This window comes from Terrapene carolina, unplaced genomic scaffold (genome assembly GCF_002925995.2).
Source record: "Terrapene carolina triunguis isolate 2854851 unplaced genomic scaffold, T_m_triunguis-2.0 Scaffold406, whole genome shotgun sequence".
In the NCBI taxonomy this organism is placed as follows: Eukaryota; Metazoa; Chordata; order Testudines; family Emydidae; genus Terrapene; species Terrapene triunguis.
The window spans coordinates 3,278,548-3,305,184 of NW_020664757.1; the positions used below are offsets into that span (position 1 = coordinate 3,278,548).

The window sequence follows — 26,637 nt, forward strand, 5'->3', positions numbered from 1 at the left end:
GGCAGATGGGTACACAGACCATTCCCCCCAAGAGAGCTCTGGCCATCGGCGTTTGCAAGAGAACCTCGTATACCAAACTGTGGTTCAAGGATCCAGGATGAGGATCATCTACCATGTGCTGGAGAGTAAAGGTCAGCTGACAGCCACAGGCTGCCCAGGAATAGGATCGCAGCTTCAGGTGGCAAGTCAGTGACCCACATCCAAGGATCTTCAGATGGATAGGGTAAGCTAGGGTGTGCTAACAAATTTTATATAGCAAAACCTAAAGGGCAGAAGGGCAAATCTCCAGTAAATTCAGCCCTGGGTCACACTACCAAGAAACATGGGACTCAAACTCCAGGGATGAGTCTGAGGAAAGTGACAGTCAAGCGATGGCTGGATCTGAACCTCTCTGCGGGGTCATGTACATTCTACAGAAGACCATGGACCTCACAATACAGGATTGGAAACACAATGGGAGTGGCTGTAAGGGTGGCTCATGGAATCATGGCAGGAGTAGCGCCAGCAATATACAAGCCAAAGGGACAGGATATACAGCTCCAGTTTGGGTTAGCAGAGTAGCTGAGTCTCTGGCTTCTCTCATGGCTGAAAGACTATGGACTATGTCTGGAGCAAGTAAGCTCACATCAGAGGTCATGTGCCCTCCAGAACTTTTAAATCCCCCCGCCCCATCAAGAGTTATGCATTATCTCTGGGCCTCATGTTCAGTTGGTTTGGTTGGAGATGCTTGTGTAACCCTTCTGCCAGGCCAAGTTGATAGCAGCAAGGGCCGGGTTCAGTACATAGGGGTCCCTTTCCAACCGCGTGACACAGAACCAGCTCGAGCCCCCACCCAGTGACCTGGGAAAATCTTACACACACCCCTGGGCACCTCGAAGAGGCAATACTTCCCCTCTCGCAAGCACAGAGCCTCGGTGTAGCAGAAAATGTTTAATAACACGAGGTAAACGACATAGCATTACATTGGGAAAACACCACAACTAGAGTTCATAGACCAAACCATGAGCGAAGACCCACCCCAGCAAATTGGGCCGTGTCCTTTCCCGTTGGTTCTTGAAACCAGCAACCCAAGAATCACCAAAGTCCCAAAAGTCCAACAACCCCAAAGTCTCTTGGGTCCAGCAACCCAAGAATCACCAAAGTCCCAAAAGTCCAACAACCACCCAAAGTCTCTGTCCCTGGTCAGTGCAGCCCCAGAGTTCGGGGGGGGGTGCGCAGGGTGTTAAGGGGCACCTTACGTGATCCGAGACCAACCGGCCACCTCTCCGTGGGGTTCCGCCGCAGCCTTCACGACGAGCCGCTCCTCTCCACCTGCTGTCCCGTGAGCCGCTCCTGTCGTCCCACGAACTGCTCGGCTCTGCCAGCTGCTCCGCTCCGCTCTGCTCCGCTCACCGACCTGTGAGCCGCTCGGCTCCGCTCCACTTCAACCGTCCCTTGGGCCGCTCCAACCGTCCCCGCAAGGCTCCGCTCTGCCAGCTGCTCCTCCAGCTGCTCTGCTCACCGACCTGTGAGCCGCTCAGCTCCGCTCTGCTCCAACCGTCCCCGCGAGGCTCCACTCGGCTAGCTGCTCCGCCAGCCGCTTAGCAATAGAGCTTCAGGCTCCCCCACTAGTTAACACAGCCTCAGCGATCTCAGCTCTTAGTAACTTTAGCTCTTTTGTGATTTCAGCTCTTAGTGATCTCAGCTCATAGTAGGGGAGCCCCAGTGCTGGTGCACTAGTGGCCCAAAGTGAACTCAGCTCAGCAGCCTGTAACTAGACTCCTAAGGGAATCAAAGTTAGCTCTGACATTCAACAGTGGAGAGAGGAGAAGGTGCAATTGGTGTTTCAGGCCCACAAAAGGGACCCACACCACCAGGTACCAATACCTGCCCCCAACCTCTCTCAATTCGCTGGGTTTTGTAACCCATGCCCCTTGACAAGCAAATGCTACTTAGGTAATGGTGAGGGACTCACTCAGTCCTTCTGTCATACAACAGTTCCACTGTCCTTGATTCACAGAATCAGGGTAACAAAACTTTATTCTTCCTGCCCCAATAACAGAGAAACTGGGGATCCCACACCAGCCAAAGTAACCACTTTCAGTTGCTGTTGTTTCATGCCAGGCGAGTGGGTGTGCCTATGCAAACAAGATCAGCCCCTGGAGTTCTCTTCCACACTCGCCATAATTCACCACCAGATTTCAGGGTAGAGCTCATCCTGACTCTGCTTACATCTGCAAGACAAGTTTGGTGGGGGGTCATAAGCCAGCACACATCAACAGGGCATAAAAATGTGAATCATGAGGCAGCCAGGATAATTTTGCGACTTGGAGTGGGGGCACATAAGGATAGCTGATGCAATGGCCCTGAGCTCTTTAGGGAGGACCGAGAGCATCTGTCAGATACTGGGACCGTCATTTGGCTTGGTGACTTTAGGAATTGGGTCAGTCAGGAGATAGATACCAGGCATGCTGCATGTCCAGTGACCAGTGTCCAGTGCAGGTAAAGGCTAAAGGGGCAAGCTCCCAAAGGTCAATGAGGTTCGGGATTGCACAACTTAACGATACACATTGAACTCATGGGGGGAAGGAGGGGGGAAAGACTTTACTGACTGAGGTTCCCCCAACCCAGCCTTGTGGCCTCTGTCACTCCACCCCTCGTTACATGGTGGGGAGATGGTTCACAACTAAACTGAGTCTGTGGGGTAGCCCAGGGAGGGTCTACCCTGAGTTGTTTGGTTTGTGATAGAAGCCTTGTAACCTGCACTGGAACCAATAAAATGTTTGGTATGTGAGAGCTAGGGCGGGCAATGTAGTGTCCCTCCCCAAGGTTTAATTAATAATGTTGCAGCAAACCATTTTAAACCCATCTCACCTATCTGTCGATCATTAGCCTGCTTGTCCTGGTCAAAGTGTTCTGAAGGCTGGGAAGGTGCAGAGCTGCTGGTGTGATTTGACTCAGAAAGCGCCAGCTCCATAGCTGAATGGCCTCTTGCTTCCCCTTGTCTGTTGATATAATGCATAGCTGTGGTATAGTATGTCAGCACTTGGATTGTGCATCCCTAGAGTAGTGGTAGGAATGCCTGGCATGCCAAGTGAATGGCTCTGAGCGCTAGGATAATTAAGTGGAGACAAGCTTCCAGAGGGGAACACAGGACCTGGATTTAAAGGTGATCTAGCTGAACTCCCCATCCCTGAGTGGAGGGGTCTGGCATCAGAGACTTGAAAGGCAGAGGTGCAGAGAAGGGTACCCCACTGCACACTTTCCCCCACCAGTTTAACTAGGAGAGAACTTCTGGGACATGACCACTATGCCCGTTGGATATCTTCCTCATATATACACTGATTTCAAACACTCTTGTATGCAGTGTAGGTGAAGTCTGGCTAACTGCATCACATAGGGCATGAGGCTATATGTCCCAAGAGTCTAAGTCGGTTACCATTTGGGATCTGGATCAGCCTGTTAGGTGAGGTATGGGCTGATCTGGATCCTTTGTCTCCTTAGATAACTTGTCATGACAGCGAAGCCTTTAGTGAACACCCTCAGTGCCATGGAAAGATGAAAGGGCAGGACCCTGTACTGTAGTGAGATACTCCTACTAAGAATCTGAGGTATTTCTTGTGGGACACATGAATGGATATGTGAAAGTAGAAGTCTTGCAGGTTGAGAACCACAAATCAGCCTTGAGGATCTAATGAGGAAATTAAGGAGGCCAGAATCATCATCCTGAAGTTGAAATGACAGATTAATGTATTGTAACTTCAAAGTCCAGAATGGAACACCAACCTCCCTCCTTTCTTCTTTGGGATAAGAAAACAATGGGAATAAAACCCAATGCCCCTGAACTGTAAGGGCACTTCTTCCACAGCTCCCAGTTGTAGAAAGAGTCTACTTCTTGAGATGGGGAGGGTGGGGGGAAGCATTAGGAAGGAAGTGGAATTGGATAGAATACCCCTTATTTAAAATTTTCAGGAGTACACTTCATCCAAGTGTAAGCAGAGTCAGGATAAGCTTTACCTTAACATCTGGTGGTGAATTATGGCGAGGGTGGAAAAGAACTTCAGGAGCTGATCTTGTTTGCATAGGCACACCCACCCGCCTAGCCTGGGACAACAACAACTGAAAGTGGTTACTTTGGCTGGTGTGGGATCCCCAGTTTCTCTGTTATTGGGGCAGGAAGAATAAAGTGTTGTTACCCTGATTCTGTGAATCAAGGCCAGTGGAACTGTTGTATGACAGAGGGATTCACCAGTAACTAAGTAGCACTCGCTAGACAAGGGGCATGGGTTACAAAACCCAGTGAATTGAGAGAGGTTGGGGACAGGTATGTGTACCTGATGGTATGGGCCCCTTTTGTGGGCTTGGAACACCAATTGCACTACTCCCTCTCTCCACTGTTGAATAGCAGAGCTAGGTTTGCTTCCATTAGGAGTCTAGCTAGAAGTTGCTGAACTGAATTCACTTTGGGCCAATGGTGCACCAGCACTGGGGCTCCCCTACTACAAGCTGAAATCACTAAGAGCTGAAATTGCTAAAATTGCTGAGCTGAGATCACTGAGTGCTGTGTTAACCAGTGGGGGAGCCTGAAGATATATTGCTAAGCAGCTGGCAGAGCCGAGCAGTTTGTGGGACGGTTGCAGCGGCCCATGGAACAGCGAGCAGAGTGGAGCTGAGCCATTTGCAGGGGCGGCTGGTAGAGTGGAGCAGAACTCCACGGAGAGGTGGGGCAGTTGGCCTCGGACCACGTAAGGTTCCCCTTAACATCCCGTGTGCCCCCCCCATTTCCGCCCAGACTGGGGGGGTAAAACTGCAGATAAACTTTTGAACTCTGGGGTGGCACTGACCAGGGACAGAGACTTTGGGGTTGTTGGACTTTGGGGTGATTGGACTTAAGACCCTGAGGGGAAAAGGACACTGCCAAACTTACTTGGAGGTGGGTCTTTTGCTCATGGTTTGTGTTATGAATCCTGTTTGTGGTGTTTCCCCAACATAATGCCGCATTGTTTCCCTCCTTTACTAAAAGGCTTTTGCTACACTCAGACTCTGTGCTTGCGAGAGGGGAAGTATTGCCTCCTAGAGGCACCGGGGGGTGGTATGTAATTGTCCCAGGTCACTGGGTGGGGGCTTGAACCGATTTTGCATTGTGTTATTGAAAGGGAACCCCTAGATACTGAACCCAGCCCTTGTTGCTGCCAACTCAGAGGGGCAGAAGGGTTACACAAGCGAGGGGTTGTCCTGTTAGGAGTGCTCTGGCTCTGCTGTGCCCTGCCTAAATGGGTAGGGAGTGAAGTCAGTGCCAGATATAAATCCTTCACCTGCCATACCTTGTAAGCTGGTGACTTACCTATCACCAACCTCAGGCTCTCAAGGAGAGAAACTCTGATACCACTGCCACAGATAAACCACTTGGTACCACCACTCTAGGTTCTGATGCGCTGGGCACTGGGGAACAGTTCCAAGGTTGCCTGTACAGAAGCACAGGATACTGAATGTTGGGTAATGAGACGTCAAGTGCTGAAGAATTGGTACTGAAAGATACATGGTGCTCTGGTTTAATGGGTACATCTGGTGCTCTCTGGACTCTTCTCAGGCCATTAGATGCCCTTCAGCCACTGAGCTGTGAATTACAAGTCTTGTGCCTTGACTCAGTAAGCACTGGAGAGGGTGATCTATGCCTCAGCTCAATTCTGGACTGGTGCTCTTTCCCACCCATAAGAGGTCATCAAAGCCATAATGGAGGAGGACTGGGTCTCTTGGTCAATGTACCCTGGGAACACAGGGTAGAATCTCAGCTCACAGGACACTTGTGGAGCAACACTGATTGTAGGACTGAGGTCTAGCTGCATCTTTCCTTTGGTGTCAGAAGAGGATTGCATAGCACACTCAAGGAGGGACAATTTCAGTAGAGCTTCTGTAGCTTTTTGAGTCCACTTAGAGAAGAAGCAATGTATGGTACATTGTTCAAAAATATGTCCCTCTCCAACAGATACTGCTGGCCAAAACAATCCAATCTTGCATGCATGGGGTATATGTGCACCAAGAGTGAAATCCATGTGAACAACCACTTGGAAAAAAAATCTTTAGGTTTTATGTACACTTCTGAATCCAATGAAACACATTCTTTTTCCAATGAAAGATAAGTTACCAATTATTAACATTTATATGGCAGATCTTCTCCTTCACTCATAGTCTATTTCCCCATAGCAGTAGTCACTCCCTAAATATCTTGGGCCAAATCTTCACTAAGGATCTGGCCTCTCTTTATTACATGTGCATCTATCTAAGTTATAATTTATTTATTTTGTGACCAATCAATAGATTGTAGCTTAATAATAATAATAAGCTTAATATCTGTTGTTTTTAATGTTCCAATATAGCTCTAACATATTGTTTGAAATCCCTAACACCCATAATCTAATTTTCAGGCTGTGTAATGCAATTTTGCTGCTCCCTTCCAAACTGTGCACCTTTTTATATTGTTAATCGGTACACTGTGTTCTTTTTTTAAGCCCCTGCTCTGTCATTAACATTCTCAATAATTTGTCCAATTTTGTTATCTGGCTTCATTATCACTTTTTTCTTTAAGATTCAAAAATGGAGGTAGCAATGTATGCATTTCATAAATGATTAATACCATATTTATACTTTATAGCTCCATAAACGGCATGCTAAACATGTTAAACATAAACTGTTCTAGAGAATAATACAAGTGGAAGAGAGAATTAGTGTGTCTCTCTATTTTGGGTAAGTACAATTAGAGAAATAACTAAGAAAGCCTTCAAAGCTGAAAATATAATATTTAGCACTTACCAGGACTAAAGGGATTATTATCCCTATTTTATAGACATCTAATAGAAAAAATGATCTGTTGTAAGTAATGCTGGAGAGATTCAGATAAAATATTAATTAGATTCTTTAAAAAACTTCTCACAGTCAAAGATACTTTACATTTATGGAAAAAAATATTTTACCCACTGATTTCAGACTTTCTTTAGCTGACTGTGTGAACTGATTTTTAAAGTAGCAAAGGGTGACATCTGTATACCACACTACAATACAAAATAATGGTAAATAAAACTAGGTATACATCATTTTTCTTGAATGTGTCATTATTTAGGGCCCAACACTATAAACAATCACGTACATACGTAAATTTACTTGCATGCACAATCCTACTGAAGTCAATGTGACTACTCACCGAAATAAAGTTACACACATATGAATGTTTGCACAGTTGGGGCCTTAGTTTGTAGATTATTTAGCTTTATAATTTTGAGTAAGCAATCATGCCTTTCACAACAGTTGTGTCTTAACTACACATTTACCAAAGAATAGGAAATTTATTACCCCATAACTTCCTTTCTGCTAGCAACGTCTCCCACAATTCTGAGATTGTACGAGCTATTCCCCCTCCTCTTTGCAGTTCAGTGTTGTAGCAGAGACCATACTGGCCACACCCTCTTCTCTAGCTTGCTGCCAAAAGATCATTCTAAAGCTGTGTGGAAACTCCCAGAATATGATTAGTAACAAAAAATTCAATATCAACCAGTACACTACGTATGGTAGACTAACTGGCCCGCAAACAGTACATAAGAACGGCCATACTGGGTCAGACCAATGGTCCATCTAGCCCAGAATCGGGTCTTCCAACAGTGGCTGGTGCCAGATGCTTCAGAAAGAGCGAACAGAATAGGTTAATTTATCAAGTGATCTATTCCCTGTCATCCAGACCATCTTGGCTAATAACCATTGATGGTCCTATCCTACAGATATATAAAAATTAAAATTGGTCTCTTGGCAAATATGCCATCCATATGTGACAGCAACCAGGAAATAGGATTTAATCAGTAGACAGAACATGTGACCAATGTCAGTGGTTCAAAAGGGTGAACAGTCTGGTCTTTTAGCACCAGTAATAGAACCCATTTAGGAAAGACTGGTATGATCATGAGTCTAGCCAGCCTCACTACTGAGAAATCTTGAGACTTGAGGATTCTCTGCCAAAGAGTCTGAGGGCCATTCATGTAAGACGCTACTTATGGCTGACAATTGGTGTGCTATGGTGTTGGACTGAAGACCCCTGTACACATTGTCCTGCAGTAAATCCAGAATAGCTGGAATACTAGAGTCCTTTGAGGTTTTGTGGTTTTTGTGACATCATGAGCTAAACCTAAACCAGATGCAGGAGTAAGCCTTTCGTGTTGAAGACTGTGGGGGGGGGGGGGACAGTAGAGTTCCAATCACTTGGTTGGACAGTCCAAGGACAATCAATTCTTCCCTCTTAAAAGCTATGCTGTCAGTTGGAAATGGTCTGGATGGAGGATGGGACTGTGGTAGAGGATGTCCAGTCTCACTGGCAGATGCAGCAGGAGTTCCAACGCTAAGCCTACTAGATCTGAAAAACATGGTCTTCTCAGCCACTGTTGAGACAGAATTATCACTTTTGCTTCCTCTTCCCTTATCTTCTAGATCCACTTCCCTATATGTAGAGGAGGTGGAAATGCACAAAGCAGACTTTTTGGTCATCTGCGTGGGAGGGCATCCATCCCCACGGACATGGGCTATGTTCCCCAGGTGAAGTACACTGGCTGCTTTGTGTTCTTGCAATTAGCAAACAGATAAACTGCTAAGAGGCCATATTATTGAGAGACCAAGTTCAAGACTTTCAGATTCAAATGGACTACACTTTGTTGACTACACATCTGCTCAACAAGCCAGTCTTTCTTATGCTTCAATTTATGTGTATTGCTCTTATGGAAGAGAGGTTTTTCCCCATCCATTCCATTATTTCTATTACTTCTGAATGTAGAGTTGAGGTCCAAATTCCCCTTTGGTTGTTGAAGTATGCCACTATGGTAGTAATGTAGAACTGGACCAGAATGTTGTTGCCCTTGAGGTGGCCCTAGAACTTTTTTTGGGCTAACTTCAACCACTCTAAGCTCCACAAGCTTGATGCTCTGGCTCCTTTCTATAGAGTTCTACGTGCCATGGATTATTCTGTGTCTGTGATGTGCTCTGCATCCGATTAGGCTGGTATCTGTTGTGAGTACCTGTGAGTCTGTACCGCATATGGAAAGACCCTTACAGACATTTTCTAGGATTGTCCACCATCTGAGGGAGTCCAGAACCTGGTTTGGGACCAGCACCTGATACTGCATGCATTCCGGTAAGTGATTTCAAACATTGAAAAGAAACTTCTAGAGAACCTGATATGGGATCTTCCCTAGGAGGTGGTTCCTATACACAAAACCAGAGACACTGAGATATGGATAGCCTTATGTTCCTTACAAACACAGGTATAAGCTTTTGGATTTTCTCAAACCTGTCCAGTGAAGGACAGACTACAGACACAGAAGTGTCTATATTCACTTCTAGGTGAGCTATCTTTGTGAAAGGAATCGGAGATTTCCTTTCAGGTTTATCACAAAACAGCATGCTTGAAGTGTCCAACTTGTGGTGCTGTGTACTGGTTCTTCGGTTGGACCACTGATCGAAATGTCCTCCAGGAAAGGATACTGATGAAAGACTGGGACCAAAGTTGGGCTATGACCTCCACCAGCATCTTGATAGAGACTCTGGGTGCTGACGAAAACAAGGATGGCAGTGTTTTGTACTGGTAGTCAGCTGTGCCATACACAAATTTCAGTAGACAGCAGTGACCTGTACATATGGTTATGCATCTGCTAGGTCCATTGAGACAAGGAAATCCCCTTTTTACAGGTATTCTACCACTGAGGCTAACTTTGCATCCACAATTTCATTTTCTTCATTTGTAGAGCAGTTTGAGGTCCAGGATGACTCTCTCACACTATACATTTCTGCATAATAAAGAACATGGAATATAGCCACAAGAACCTTTCTTATGAGGGTAGCAATTCTATTGCTCTTCTGTGCAGAAGGCGACACATTTCATTCAGTACTAGCTTGCATTTGATAAGAGTGCCTGAGATAGGCGACTGGATGAAGAAGTGGTGCAGTGGGGCCCTTAGTTCAAGGGAGTAACGAAAACTTACTACTGCTTTTATCTACTTGTCAGTGATGGACAGAAGCCATCCATTAGAGAAGTGGGACACTCTGCCTCCTAGATTAAGATGTGGTCAGAGGCACAGACTCATAGGTGAATCCTTAGAGGTGTTGCTAACACCTCTGGTTTTGCCACTTGATCCATGGCTAAAGGGTTTTCCCCTGACATACCTGCTATCTTTCCTTTGGTATTTTTATGAAAAGGATGGATGAAAGGAACATTTCTGCACTTGTCATTTGCATGCACTGTATACCACTTTCTTATTAAATTTATCTCCAAATAGTGGAGAGTTTGTGAATCTAGATGAGGACACTTGTTTCGTGTGCACCTCTGCCATCCAAAGATATAGTCAAATGTGGTGTCCAGCTGCTGAGCTGATAACATGGCCCTGGCTGAGAATCATATTGCATTTAATGAGACACATATGCCACGAAGTCTGTTGCTAGAATACTTTCTTTAAGTTAGACCTGAAGTCAGGTTGGTCCTTGTCATCCAGGGTTGGTCATTCAGCCAGAATACTGTGGTTCTTGCAAAACAGGTAGTGGCCAGGGAACTCTGAAGGCAGCCAAAAAAATCACAAAATACCTTCTTTGACTTCCATCTTGCTATAAAGAAATCCCTTTCTGATAGGATTATGCTATCTTTAGCTAAAGATGCCACCTACAGGATCTACTTTTGATACTTGTGTTGGCATTTTTTGGCTCTTGTATCTTATGGTATCTAAGTGCATGCCTGCTAATGCACTTACTTTTGTCAGGGTATTCCTACTGATCCCTGATCACGTCCTCATAGGAAGGGTGCAGCAGGATTGGCATCTTGATCACTGATTTGGCGGATGGATATTTGCCCTTGACCTTCTTATTGGGTATCTGCTCTAGGTGGATCTGAATGATAGATGCAGACTTTCTGTGACCAGTATTAAATCTGTCAGGGTGGAAAGTCCTTTGATGTATTTTTCCATGTCCTGCTCAGAAACTTGAACTGGAGAGCTCACCTTCCTCAGTAAAGAAGAAAGACACTGAATCAGATATACTTATTTATATTTTTTCCTTTCCCTTTTTGTTTTCTGGCTCTTTTTGCCTGTTTTTCAGAAGTTGCTGCCCAGCTGTGGCCAGCCCAGTGTTTCTTGTGGCTCTTTTCATCATGAGTCTTGAGTACCCTAGATATGTTTCCCTCCGTGTCCTCACCCTTAGGGTCACAGTTCCTCTGCCTGTAGGATGGGGTCCCAGATTTTTGTTTGGAAGAAGGGGAGCTGTGTTGGAGCCTTCCTTCTTTCCCCAATGAGATGAAACTCACTTCAGTATTTGGGGGGAAATGGTGTGTGGCTCAGATTAGTCACAGGGCTTACCCTCTGAGCTGGTCAAATGGTCTCTTCCTTGTCCTTAGGCTCTCTACCCAAGAAGTTCAGGAGATCCTGATTGGACTTTTCAGCACTGGAGTCACAAGTCCTCTAGGGAAGGAGTGTCCCAACATGCCAACCCAATGCTGAGCTCCATACCCTGGCAGCATGAGAATCAGGTGGCTGTAAACAGGTAGGGCATAATTTGCCTTAAGATGAGCCTGTAAACACTTCTGCATATATGGACCACTGCTTTGATTTACTCCAGTATTTTCAGGAAAACTAAACCATGGTGGAGTAGTCCCAGTAGGGAGACACTGCAGTGGCAGATCTGGGTGGCTATAAACCACCCTGGTGCTAAATACCCAATCTAAGAGGGAAGGAGGAAGAAAAAGTAAAGGTTGCTCACTAATGAGTAAAAATATATATTAAAGTAAAACTGGCAAAGGAAATGTTTGGGAGCATTGTAAACTGTCACTAATTGCAGAAATTCTGGCAGCAAGCCAAAAAACAGGGCACGGCCAGTACAATCTGTGATAGGACACTGAACCACCTCTGGAAAGCAGAGAGGAGGGGGAAATGGTTTCTAACCTTAACTGTTGTTCTTAGAGATGTGTTGCACATGTCCATTCCATTGTAAGTGTTGTTGTGCTCCAGTGCACAGTTGTAGGATATTTTTTCCCTTAGTGCTACCCATTGGGGTGGCATGAGAGCCCTCTGCTGCTGCGCGCAGGCATAAAGGGCCAAGTCTCCTCCGACCCTCCTCAGTTCCTTTCTACCAGAAATACTCCAATAGAGAGGGGAAGGAGGACAGATTATGGAATGGACATGTGCAACACATCTCTAAGAACAACAGTTACAGAAAGATTAGTAACCATTTCTTCTTCTACACGTGATAGCACATGTCCATTCCATTGTAGGTGACTCACAAGCAGTCCCAACTGGAGGTGGGTTGGGAGTTTCTTTGAACAGGGATTGGAGGACCACTCATCCAAATTCAGCATAGTGACTACATAGCTGAGAGATAATGTAGTGAGAGGTAAATGTGTGACAATCACCAAGTTGCCACTTTGCAAATGTCCAATATGGGCATGTTAGCCAGAAAAGCAACAGAGGTTGCTTGGTACCTAGTCATATAACCCTACACTCTATGCAGTGGCTTGATGTTAGCCTAATTGTAACAAAGGCAAATACAATTGGATATCCATGATGAAATCCTTTGTGTGGAAACAGGACTGCCCTTCATTCTGTCCGCAAATGCAATGAACAATTGAGGTTTAGTCCTTTCAGATAAAATCTAAAGTTCTTCTAACATCCTGAGCATCTCCAGCCCCTTATTACTCTGGCTTTGGGAAGAAGGCCAGTAAGAAAATTTCTTGGTTAATATGAAAAGTGGAAGCCACTTTTATAAGCAAACTTGGGTGAGGATGAAGATAGATTTTGTCCACGCAGAAACTCGTATATGGAGGATCTGATACTAGCGCCCTCAACTTCCATGCTCTCTGCACAGCACCACCTTCATCAAAAGGTACAACAGAAAGCAAGTCACTAGAGGCTCAGAGAGGGGACCCGTCAGCTTTGTTAAGACTAAATTCAGGCTCCATGGTGGAATAGAGTTCCGAACCTGACGAAATAGTCTGTCCAAACCCTTTAAAAATCTTACAGTCATTGGGTTGGAAAAGAGAGCGTGGTTATCCACAACTGGGTGAAATGCTGATATAGCCGCTTAATGTACTCTGATTGAGCTAATCGTCAATCTCTGATGTTTCAGGGACAGAAGAGAGCCAGCGTGTGCTGAATAGAAGAAAGGGGAAAACCCCTTTCAGTCTGGACCAAAGGGAAATCCTCTTCCAGTTAGCCAGGTAAGTAGTTCTAGTTGATGGTTTTCTTCTATTTAGCAGCACGTCCTGAACTTCTCTAAAACAGAACTCCTCCACTGATATTAACCACAAAGCCTTCAGGCTTCTCAGGCAAAGAGCCTGTAGACTGGAGTGGAGGAGGCAACAATGACTCTGAAAAAAATCAAGTCTGTATGTAGTGAGACTGACAGTGGCGGACTGATTGATAGGTCTAACTCAGTGGTGGGCAACCTGCGGCCCGTGGGCCGCACATGGCCCATCAGGATAATCTGCTGGCGGGCCACCAGACAGTTGTTTACATTTGCATGGCCGCCCGCAGCTCCCAGTGGCCACGGTTCGCCGTTCCTGGCCAATGGGAGCTGCAGGAAGCGGCACGGACTGCAGGGACATGCTGGCCGCTGCTCCCTGCAGCTCCCATTGGCCGGGAACGGCGAACTGCGGCCATTGGGAGCTGTGGGCGGCCGTGCAAATGTGAACAAACTGTTTCGTGGCCCACCAGTGGATTACCCTGATGGGCCGCGTGCGGCAGCGGGTTGCCTACCACTGGTCTAACTGGTTTGAAAACCAGTGCTGATGGGGCCATGCAGAACCAATCAGTATAAGACAGGCCTTATCCTGCTTGACCTTTCATAAAACTATGGGCAGAAGAGGGTTAGAGGAAAGTATACAGCAGACCCTCTGATCACAGCAGTAGAAAAGCATCCGTTAAGGAACCTCGACTGTGGCCCACTTGGGAGCAAAACTGACATTTCCTGTGGTCTTTTGTTACAAATAGATCCAGTTGGGGTGCTCCTCAGTGCTGGAAAATAGACCTTGCTATGTCTGGGCAAATGGACCGCTTATGGTGACTGAGAAATAACCTGCTCAGCATATTCTGAGCACTTGGGCTACTTTCAGAACCACAGAGTTGGCAATGCAGAAGTCCCAGAGCAGGATTGCTTCCCGATAAAGTAGTGAGGACTGCCTTCTCCATTTGTTTACATAAAACATGGCTGCCATATTGTTGGTCAGCACCAATATACCCCTTCCCCTGATGTGAACAAGCTAACTGGATTGCTCGCATGTTGTTTACCTGGAGACGGACATCTTGAGTAGATCAGAAACTTTGCATCTGTGGGGGTACCAGTTGATCCCAACCCAGGTTTGAGGCATCCATGACTAAGGAAAGACATTGTTAGGGAGGGAAGAAGGGAACACCCTTGCAGATATTGGTTGGGTATGTTCACCAATTAAGGGAGAATAACATCTAATTTGGTATGAATATACCTCAGCCAACCAGTCTTGAAAGAGCATGAAATGCAACCTGTCATATTGGACTATGTAAGTGTATGCTGCCATGTGTCCCAGTAGCCTAACAGTTTCTCACCTGGTGATGGGATAATCCTTTAAGTCTAGAATGAGATTTTGCATTGCATAAAACGTTGCATGCAGCAGTAAGGCCATGACCATTGTCAAGTCCAGGACTGCGCCAATAAATTCTATCTTCTGTACCAGAGATGGGGATGATCTGTTTGTGTTGATCACTAAGCCAAGTGCATCGAAGATGGATTGGATTTTGCTTATGCTGGACAACACCTGCAACCTGGATTGACCTCTTACCAGCCATCCATCCAGGTAAGGGAAAATGTGGACCCCTGCCCTCTGGAGGAATGCTGCTACTGTGACCATACACTTTGTAAATAAATGTGGGGCAGCCGACAGACCAAGGGGAGCACTGTGAACTGATAAGGGCATCAGCTGACAGTGAATCTCAGAAATTTTCTATGCCTTTGATGAACTGCCATATGAAAGCAAATATCCTTTAAGTCAAGAGCACCATACCAGTCCCCTGGCTCCTGGGAAGAAATAACGGAAGCTAGAGTGATGATCCACAATTTCTGTCTTTTTTAGGCACTTGTTTAACTCCCTTACATCTAAAATAGGCCGGAGATCCCCTTTTGCCTTCAGTATCAGGATAGATCTCTTCTATCGCTCCTACAAGGAAAAGCAATTGTATTTCTTGCAGTAACACTGCCTCATGACAGACGTCCCTGAAGGAGGACAGGAAGGGTAGGTGGGAGGGAGCAGAAATAAATTGGAGTGCATATCCCACTTCCACCATGCTTAGAACTCACCTATCTGTTGTGATGTGGCCCCAATCACAATGGAGGTGGAACACACAGTTTGCAAAAACTTGGGAAGAAAAAGATGGCATTCTTAGAACTGGTACATTGCTCTCAACCTGTCCATCAAAATTAGCTTGTGGAGGATGCTGCCTGCCTTGATGAACCAGACTGTTTGTTGAACCCCTGGAAGGCAACCAGAAGACTGTAACCAAGACAAGCATTTCATTGTGATGGCAGAGGCCATGCCCCAAACTGTAAAATTTGCTGCACCTAGACCCACATGCAGAGCCATTCTGGCAACCAACTTACCCTCCTCAATTAATATCTGGAACTCTTGTTTCATATAATCCGGAAGCTTGTCTTTGAACTTTGAATCTATATCCCACAGGGTGAAATCATAGCACCCCAGTAAAGTTTGCTGGTTTGCAATAGGACGCTATAACCCACATGTGGAATAAAGCTTCCTCCCAAGTAAGTCCTGCTTCTTGGCCATCTTATTTTTAGGGGGTTGATGTCCCGTGACCATGATGTCTCTCTCTCATTGGCTGCTAATACTATGAGTGAGCTCAGAGGGACATGATCACAGAGGTGCTTGAACCCCTGAGAGGGGACATAGTACCTCCTCTCCAGTCTTTTTTTGCAGTCAGTGGCAGGGAAGCTGGGGCCTGCCAAAGAACCTTGGTAGGCCCTAAAATAGCATCATTAATAGGAAGAGCTATTCTAGCTTGGGCTGGAGATACCAAGAAGTCCACCAACTTGTGGGATTTTTCCTGGACTCCTTGACGGTAGATGTCCAAGACCACAGCCATCCTCCTCAACAACTCTTGATGTGTCTTAAAATCATCAGGAGGCAGAGAAATAGGTTCTGCCACAACTACCTCAGAGAAAGAGGATGCCAGCAGTCTTGGAGGCTTGTCCACTTCCCACTCCTCTTGTGGATGTTAATGAGAGGGGTCCTGTGTCCAGTTGGTCCCAGGCTCGGTGCCAAAACTAGGGTGTTTGCAGCATCAATGCTCTTGACAGCCACTAGATGGAGCCAGCTGAGGTAGATGTGGGGAAGCTCTTGATTAGGGGGAAAACCCCCACGAGTTCTAAAATGGCCCCAGGGTCCTTTCAGTAAGTCCCTTGGGTTGATACTGAGGATGAAACCAGGGTGGGCAGGTAGCATATTCTTGATGGTGGGACTAGCTAGACTGGGACACATAGGATTCCACTTCAGAGTCTGATGAAGAAGAAGCCTCTTGTTGCTACCATGGTGGGGCTGTACTGAACAGTAGCAGTGAGGAAGATTCAGACTCCAAAGAAAGGGGAGCCAGGGAGATCTGTGCCTTTCTCTTAGGCAGCATTGTCTTAATCAGAACCCTGATGGCTAATTCAGCTGGACCTGCCCAGTGTGGCGGTGAAACCACTTATGCTGGTAGCTAGGGCACCAGTGCCAGGTGAGACTCCTGAACTGCTAATGATGGTGGCACTGAGAGGTTCAAAAACTCTCTCATAGCCTCAAATGCCTCAGAAGTAGACAGTACCGGGGCATGAGGTGATCCCAATGACTGTGCTTCAGGAGCTGGTCAGAACAGCCCTGTACTGGGCCCTGGTGTCAACAAACAACCCTGCTTAGAGGTGTGCTCTGGGGAGTGCATGCTTTGAGCACCCTCGAGTCTTCAGTTGATTTTGACCTCTTCGCTTCCTTCAATGATCCTTGTACCAAGTACAATTTACAGTGCCTCTTCTTTGTTATTAGCAACAACAATCTGCCTGTTGGTACCAGTAATGCAGAATATGCACTACAGACTAAAGCAGAGGTGCTCCGTTCCCAAACCAAGGTAGATAGTTCAGATGGAGGACATAGCACCGATTTCAGCAGCAGATTTTTCAATCTGGCTGCCCTGTCTTTTTTGGAGCGGGCTTTAATCCCTTACAAATACTACATTTGTTATTCACGTGAGCCTCCCCTAAGCACTTAAAGCAGCTGGGGTGAGGGTCACTGTTAGGTACTGCCTTACCTCAAGAGTGGCAGGGCTTGAAACCCAGGGCACATGGCATATCTCCGGTACCAGAGCCAGTACTCAGACTGGGTGCTGGATCCACACAAACAACAACGATTTGTATTAAGTACACTAACTACACAGAACTACAATGAGCACTATTTACATGATTTGACTAAAGACTTGCAGATGCAAGGAAAGGGAGCTCCAAAAACTGTTACAAGCGGTAAGAAGGAACTGAGGGAGGTCAGGTGGCTTGGTTCTTTATGCCTGTGCGCTTGCTGGTGTGCATGCTGCCTCAACGGCTATCGCTAAGGGAAAAACTCTTTGACAACTGTGCACTGGAGCTCACAAACACCTACAGTGGAATGGACGTGTGCAATCACTTGAAGAAGAACATCCCATGTCTTAGTGTGAGAAACGCTGGGCTGCAGAATGCATTTGTTCTAATGCAAAATGTTTACCAGCTATTATGTGACAAATCTGACCAGCTTCTAGATTTATAAGGCACTGTGCATGTTACAAACAGAAATGCTGAGACAACGTATTCTCTCGAGTTAGTATTTATAGTAGTCTCCGCACTCAAATTCAGCTCTGAAGTAGGTGTAGTTCCCACTGCAATCAGTGGAAATTGTATGTGCTGACTCCAGGACTGAAATGGGTCCTTAAGGTTTTATAATATAGTGCGAGAAGATATCCACATCACAAGATTCAAAGCCATTCAAAATATTCAAAACTGATCCATCATTAGATGGTATTTGCATGTTTATGATGAGGCATAAGGAAGCTTTGAAGCTGCTGGTCACAAGTTTCAGAGATCTCACACCAACACTATCTGTACTCCAAAGAATCCATACAAAGTTACAGTACTTTATTGTAAAGAGCTGTTGGAAAATCAGCAGAAATTTCTTAAATTTCCATTGTATTAATTATCACGCAATGTATGTATACCATACTTTGGCACGAAGAGAGTCTCTTCTTCAGCAGAACTGATCATCACCACCACCGGAGAGTTCTGGTCATGTCTGCGTATATATAACTTCCTGATATTCGCAAAACATTTCACAAGATGAGGCTGTGGTACAGACATAAAAGAAAATAACAGAATAAAATATGAACGATCTGTCATTACGTGTAACAAGAAGAATGTTCCTAGCATGCAGTACTGAAATGTTACCTGCACAGCCTCAGGATTTTTGCTTTCAGCTAAAATGTCAAGAAGTTCAGCATTGCTGAGAAAGTAAAACCTTGGGAAAATCATTCGTTTAATCTCAAGATAGTCCTGTTTAAAAATAAATACATAAATACATTAATTAAAAAATAATTGTAAAGATACACTGAAACTATAATACAGAAATATCATCCCAAGCTCCTCATCCTCACTTTCACGGCCCTGCATTCCAGCCACGTACACCCTTCTTAACTTCATCCTTTTCCTTCACACCTACTCCTCTCTCTTTATTCATTACCTTTTCCGATGGTTGGTTTTCTGCCCTTTTTTATGCTATCCACTATAGTTGGATCAGCCTCCTTTCAAATCAGCTAAGTACCCTTCCTCACCTCCCTTACCTTCAAACCTCTCCCGAAAGTCCACTTTTTGAATTAATCTAATCAATCGAATACTGTCCCCGCTTCTTCCAGTGACTGAATTCTTGTCCTGTGGTTTGCTTTTGTCTGTGTTAAACTAGAAACTCTTTGTCGCAGTGATGTGTGATCTTATTTTGTAGTGCACTATGCAGATTTATAAAATAATCACTCTGTTTATCAGGTTTACTCTTGTTGAAGCCCTCAGGGCACAAAGACAATTTTAAAACTCCACAGGATAACATTCCTCTCTCTCTAAATATAATATAATATAATATAAATAAAAAAAATCTTCAGTCCACCACTGCAAATATATTCTAGCCCACTGATTGCTCGATAGGCAGCTGATGTAAACAATGCAATGTCAATGCAATACATGCCTAAATGCTCACTTCAATGAGCCACTTGCTGCCATAGCCTATATTAGTTGCATGCAACAGAGTTGCTTTGCTGGCAGCCTCTTTTAGAGAAAATTATTGCAGTCAAGTTGCTGTACATAAATCCTATCAATCAAATGTTAAATTACACTAACTGTTTGACAAGAATTTATACTAATAATGACTAGTATGATAGGAAGGCAAGGCAGCTCAACACCTACTTTGCTTGCCTTCTCTCAAAAAATAACATGTGAACGGATGACTAGCGAAGTCACCGTAGTCAATATAGGGGAAGGGATACAGAATGGGATAAGTAAAGAACACATCAGAGATCTTCTGACCAAATTGAATGAATTCTAATCAGTGGGGCTGGTTGCTATTCACCCAAGAGTACTGAAGGAATTAGATGAAGAAATCTCAGAGCCATTGGCAATATATTTACAAAGTCATGGATGACAGGAGAGGTCCCGGAAGACTGGAGAAGGGCTAACATAGTGCCCATATTTAAAAAAGGGGAAGAAGGAAGAACCGGGAAACTATAGACCAGCCAGCCTGACTTTGATACCTCGGAAGCTACTAGAGCTATGTATAAAACCTTCACTTTGTGAATACCTGGAGGATGATGTGGTAATCACTAGCAGCCAGTATGGATTTACCAAGAACAAATCATGTCAAACCAGCTTGATTTCCTTCTTTGACAAGGTAACTGACTTGGTGGATAGAGGGAATGCGGTGGTCATAATATACCTGGAATTCAGCAAGGCTTTTGACACAATCCCACGTGACATTCTGATAAGTAAGCTGGAGAAATGTGGGCTCGGCAAAACTACCATTAAGTGGATACATAGTTGGTTACACAACTGCAAAGAGTAACTATTAAATAAATTATCTCAGATTGGAGGGAGGTCTCAAGTGGGGTTCCACAAGGATCCGTTCTGGGTCTGGTGTTGTTTAACATCTTTATTAATTACCTGGATGTAGGTATAGAAAGCATACTGATCAAGTTTGCAAATGACACAAAGCGGGATGGAGGGTGCCAATACTTCCGAGGATAAAGCTAAAATTCAGAGCAATCTTGATAAATGAGAGAACTGGGCTATAGACAACAAAATGAAATTCAACAAAGACAAATGTAATGTGCTACACTTAGGGAAGTAAAACCAAATGCACAGATACAGAATGGGGGAAAACTGGCTTGGCAGCAGCACTGCTGAGTAGGAAGGAAAGCTTACTCACCTTGTGCAGTAACTGGAGTTCTTCGAGATGTATGTCCCTGTGGGTGCTCCACTTTAGGTGGCGGTGCGTCCAACACCATCTATCGGAGATTTATGGTAGCAGCATCTGCACGGGTTGCGCATGCGCAGTAGACGTCTCATGGTACAGTTGGTGCCGCATGTAGTGCGTTCCTTCTCTACCACAGAGTCCTCACTGCGAACTCCGAAGTAGAGGGGAGGAGGGCGGGTAGTGGAGCACCCAGAGGGGCACACTTCTCAAAGAACTCCAGTTACTGCACAAGGTGAATAACCTTCCCTTCTTTTTTGAGTAGTGTCCCTGTGGGTGCTCCACTTTAGATGACTGTAGAGCAGTGCCCCTCTGAGGGCACGGGGGACTTCGGGTTTGTTCGAGTCATTGACGTAAGTACTGTGAGGCCCCCTATGGCATCAGCCCTGGAGTCCTGTGTGACTGCATAGTGCTTTGTGAATGTGTGGATGGAGGCTCAAGTGGCCGCCTTACAGATCTCTAGTATTGGCACGTTATTGGGGAATGCTACTAAAGTTGAAATGGACCTAGTAGAATGTGCTCTAATGTGTTCCAGTGGTTCTGTATTCCGGATATGGTAACACGTTTGAATGCATGTGAAAATCCATTTAGATAATCTCTGAGTGGATATAGCACATCCTTTCAAGCGCTCGGTAGTAGAGATGAAAATTCTAGGGGATTTCCTGAAAGGTTTGGTTCTTTCAAGGTAGAAAGCTAGCGCCCTTCTAATGTCTAGAGTGTGTAGGGCAGCTTCTGTTGGAGTACCATGAGGCTTAGGGTAGAATGTTGGTAGGTGAATAGATTGGTTCATATGAAATGCTGAGGTTACTTTTGGTAAGAATTTAGGATGTGGACATAGTGTTACCTTGTTCTTGAAGAATGTTGTGTATGGAGGATCTGCCATGAGCACCCCATCTCGCTCACCCTTCTCGCTGAGGTAATGGCGACCAGGAAGGCTACTTTCATCGATAAGTGGAGTAATGACCAGGTGGCTAATGGTTCGAATGGTGGTCTAGTGAGGCATTTCAGTACCAGGTTGAGGTCCCATGTTGGAAGTGTTTTGTAGTTGGGTGTGCGAACATCAAAGTTCCATCGATCTCTCGATGGAATGCTGAAATGGCTGCAAGATGGACTCTGATTGAGCTCATCATTAAGCCAGTGCTTTTCAGCTCCAATAGTTATTCTAAGATTAATGGTAGTGGTGCTGAATCGCTCATCAAGTGACTTCCTTGACACAAGGTGGAGAACCTCTTCCATTTTTGAAGGTAGGTATTTCTCGTAGTCAGTTTCCTGCTATTTAATAACATGTGTTTAACTTGTTCTGAGCAGGTTACGTTGTCATGGTGGAACCATTCAGGAGCCATGCCTGTAAGTGGAGTATCTCCAGGTTTGGGTGGAGAGTGCAACTGTTGTGTTGAGACAGCAGATCCAGCCGGCGAGCAAGAGCTCGCGGGAGCATATCGCCTTATGTTACAGGTAAGGATACCATGCCTGTCTGGGCCATGTCAGGACTATAAGGATAACTTTGGCCCTGTCTGTTCGTATCTTGTGCATCACACGTGATATCACTGGTATCAGTGGAAATGCATACATGAGTTGTGCCTCCCATTTGATGAGGAAGGCGTCCCCTAATGACTGTAGTCCCAGTCCCGCTCTTGAGTAGAACATCACACATTTGCGATTTGTCAGGGATGCGAACAGATCAATGGATCTCACCATTTGAAGATTGAACTCAGGACCTCTCCATTCATCTCCCATTCATGCTCCTGAGCATGTCTGCTGTCGCATTCTGACAGCCTGGCAGGTAACATGCTGAGATGTTTACGTTGTGTTGTATGCACCAATTCCAAAGTCTCATGGCTTCTGTGCATAGAGAATGTGAGCGAGTGCCTCCTTGCCTGTTGATGTAGAACATGCAGACCATAGTAATGAATTCAGGACATTTGGTGGAACTGTGAACCGTTTGTGAACGCTGTGTTTGCTTGGTATGTGTACTGTGCTTAGCCAACCTTGTAGACATCGCATATGTAGTCTTGGATGTCATACCATGAACGTCGTGGCCGCCATGTGTTCTAGTAATTGTAGGACAGTGCGAGCCTGAACTTGAGGACTGACTTGTACCTCTGAGATGAGGTTCATGAAGTTTGTGAATCTGGTAAGGGGTAACGATGACTTGGCTTCTATGGCGTCGAAGTGTGCCCCAATAAAGTCTAGTTGTTGGACTGGGTTTATGGTTGATTTCTGTTTATTTGCAGAGCCAGCTCCCAGAATAGTGTGATAGTGGACTGGACTGCATCCATTGTGTCTCGCAGAGTTGGGCCATTGCTAAGGCAATCGTCCAGGTAGGGGAAAATCATTATTCCCTGTTTGCATAAAAGTGCCGCTACCACCGCTAGAGTTTTGGAGAAAACTCTTGGTGCCTTGATAGGCCGTACTCTGTATTGGAAATGTTCTTGTCCTACCATTCTCGTCCTTCCTGTGAGCAGGATGAATGGTGATATGGAAATAAGCATCTTGGAGGTCGAGGGCTGAAAACCAGTCCCCCTGTTGCAGCGCTGGGAGTATCATATCCAATGTGACCATCTTGAACTTTTAGGATCTGACGAACTTGTTGAGCTTCCGCAGATCTATGATGGGTCTCCATCCCCTGCTCTTCTTCTGGGTCAGGGAGTAATCGGAGTAGAACCCCTTCCCTCTGAATTGTAGCAGTGCTTGTTCCATGGCACCTAGCTGTAGAAGATTATTGACTTCTTGTTGTAGTCGGTGCTCCTGAGAAGGGACCCTGAAGAGGGATGGGGAAGGGGGTGGGGTAGTGTAGGTGGGAAGGAGGTTAAGGGGATAGTGTATCCCGACTTGATAACATCTAGCACCCATTTGTTTTATGTTATGGTGGCCCAGATGTGGTAAAAGGGCCAGTCGATGGCCAAAAATTGGGGATGGGTCAGGTGTGAGTGCTGCTTCGTGAGGGAGGTCGTTCAAACCCTCAACCAACTTTTCAAAATTTCAGTTTTGGATGTGCTGACTGAGAAGATGGCGCCTGAGATTGAGGTGTTCGCCTGCGTTGTGATCATTGACGCTGGCATTGGTTATCGTATGGTCGCTGTTGTTGTTGCCTGTTTGAGGTCTCTGATATGGTTGGTATCTCCTTCTCTTTGCGGGGGGGTGTAAATCCCCAAAGTGCGGAGCGTGGCCCGAGAGTCCTTCATTGAATGAAGCACCTCATCCGTCTTCTAAGAGAATAGTTGCTCCCGGTCAAAAGGTAAGTCCTCTAATTCTGTCTGGAGTTCTTTTGGTATCCCCGAGACCTGAAGCCATGAGGCTTGGCACATTGCTACGGCTGTGGCCATCATTCTGGCTGCCATGTCTGCTGTGTACAATGCCCCGATGGGCTGTTTTGGATATGAGCTGGCCCTCGATGACAATGGCCTAGAATTTTGTCTGTTTTTTATCTGGGAGCTCATATGTGAACTGGGCAAGTTTCCCATAGTTGTCATAGTCGTATCTGGCCAGTAGTGCTGAATAATTGGCCACTCGAAACTGAATGGTGCTGGATACTTTGCATCCGAACAAGTCGAGTCTTTTGTGTTCTTTGTCACTGCTAGGGTGATTTACTGCCTCAACAACTAGGGAGTTGGGTGCACAAATAGAAAGTCTGCCCCCTTGAATGCCATGTAATATTTTCTATCCCCGTTTTTTCAGGTAGGCGGAATAGAAGCAGGTGTCTGCCAGACTATCTTCGCAGGATCCAAGATGGTCTCGTTGATGGAAAGGGCAATCTTGTGGCGGTGGGGGCATAATCGTCTCATCTGGGGAGGAAGGTGAATTGTGTACAGGAGATGTGTCATGGTCTGTGCCCATCTCTGAGTCCTCTCCCCCTCTCTGTGTCTCCAAGAGTTGTGGTGTGGGAGATGCTGGGTTAGAGTGCAGTTTACATTTATGGTCTAGAATGCTGACCCCATATGAGCTCCATGGTTCCCAATGCATTGGGAAAGCCATAAGAGGGTACATCCATGGGGGTCTGCACCATGGTTGGTTCATCTGGTGTCTTGGACGCAGGTGGTTCCACCCGGTCGGTGGGCCTTAGGTGAGGAGTGACATGGAGCTATTGTCCCTGCATCTCCTCCTCCTCCTCCTTGGAGAACCGTGCCATGACTTCTGGGTTGTGATCTCCTCTGGAGCCTTTGGGGGAGCCCTCAGCACCAAGTATGGGTGAATGTGGTGCCGATGAGATTTCTAAGTCTCCCTGGTGCAGCAGACACTGTGTCGGTGCTGATTTCTGAGTAGTCGGTGCCGTGAGTGCTTTCCCTTTCATTGATGGAGTCAGTGCCGACCAGTGGTGTTGTTTGGCTGGTGCCGTCGGTGCCGATTTTGTGGTGTCTACCAGTGTCAACTGAGTTGTCGGTGCTGGAGGTGGAGGCCTGGTGCCTGAGACACTCAGTGCCGAGCCCTGTACCGGTGAGCTCGGTGCTGTGGAGGAGGCATGTTTTTGTCGGTGCCCCGACTCCGTTTCTTTTGCTCTGACTTCAGCTGTGCTGGAGGTCCTAGAGTGTCATAGGTGCTCACCCGAGAGTAAGATGGCATCAGGGGTACTGACCTGGCAGGAGATCACCTCTGTTTTCGCGGACCTCTCTGTGGAGATCTTTGAGCCCTCTTTTTTGGTTTTTCAGAGGGTAGGTCTCCTTTTCCATCTTGAGGAGTGCCCAGAGAGGCTGTTTGCTTGTCCACCTCAGGCTGGAGAGACTTCCCCATCAAGATCATTTTAAGCTGGGGATCCCTGTCCCGTCAGGCTCTGGCTTTCAGGTTGCTGCAGTAGGGACATTTCTGGGGAATATGCCCCTCACCCAGGCAGTGTATGCATAAAGAGCGTCTGTCTGAAACGGGCATGGCATCGTGGCAGGAGCCGCATTGTTTGAAGTCTGGAGACCCCGGCGTTTAACTAGTAACCGTCCCTTAGAGGGAGGTTGTCTAACGAACTAACAAGAAATTATTTTTTTAACCCTGACACTAACTCTAACTCTCTCTATAACAACTTATCTAAATATTTATCTAAAAGTTATTTCTTAACAGTTTTAGGGAAAAGCGCTAACACTGCCCCTTTGCTCTGTCTTCAGCCAAGGACAGTTGAGAAGGAACTGGAGGGCTTGGGTCGCGCAAGTGCTACATGCGGCACCAACGGCACCATAAGACGCCTACTTTGCACGTGCAACCCGCATAAACACTGCTACCATAAATCTCCAATTGACAGCACTGGGACGCACCACCACCTAAAGTGGAGCACCCACAGGGACACTACTCAAAGAAGATCTAGAAGTTGTGGTAGATCACAACCTCAACATGAGTCAGCCACGTGATGCTGTTGCAAAAAAAAAAAAAAAAGAGGAAATGCAATTTTAGGTTGCATTAAAAGCGGCATAGCATGCAAATCACGGGAGGTGATAGTACCGCTCTAACTCGGTGCTGGTTCAGCCTCAGCTGGTGCACTGTGTCCAATTTTGGTCACAAATGTATAGCACGGATGTAGAGATACTGGAAAGGATCCAGAGGTGAGCGACAAAGATAATTAAAGGGATGGAATCCAATTATTTGAGCAAAGGCTGAATGAACTGGGTATGCTTAGTTTGGAAAAGAGGAGATTAAGGGGGGGATATGATAGTTGTCTTCAGATACTTGAAAGGCTGCCACAAAAAAGATGAAGAAAAGTTGTTCTCTTTTGCCACAGAGGCAGAACAAGAGGCAATGGGTTCAAACTACAGCATAGCAGATTTAGATTAAATCTCAGGAAAAACTTCCTAACTGTAAGAACAGTAGTATAATGGAACAGACTGCCTCAGGAGGTCGTTGAAGATTTTTCACTGGAGATTTTCAAGAGGAGACCGGATAGCCATCTGTCTTGGATGGTTTAGACACAACAAATCCTGCATCTTGGTAGGGGATTAGACTAGATGACCTTTGTGGTCCCTTCTAACCCTATGATTCTATTACTAGTCATTTAGTAAAAAAAAAAAAAAAAAAAAATAAATAATAAAAAAAAAAAAAAAGATCATAAATTTAATACTTGACTGCAACTAATTTCCTATGAACTGCAAGTACAGCTCCTTCAGATGTTATATAATCTTGATGGCTGT

The 26,637-nt window shown here is 45.7% G+C and overlaps 1 protein-coding gene across 1 annotated transcript in view; it reads right to left on the reverse strand.

The window, feature by feature from the left end:
• DNAH14 (dynein axonemal heavy chain 14) overlaps positions 1-26,637 on the reverse strand; it is a 439,459-nt gene that overhangs the window by 296,631 nt on the left and 116,191 nt on the right. The window contains 2 exon segments of the mRNA XM_029912981.1: positions 18,248-18,366; positions 18,469-18,573. Coding sequence (XP_029768841.1) covers positions 18,248-18,366; positions 18,469-18,573 — 224 coding nt within the window.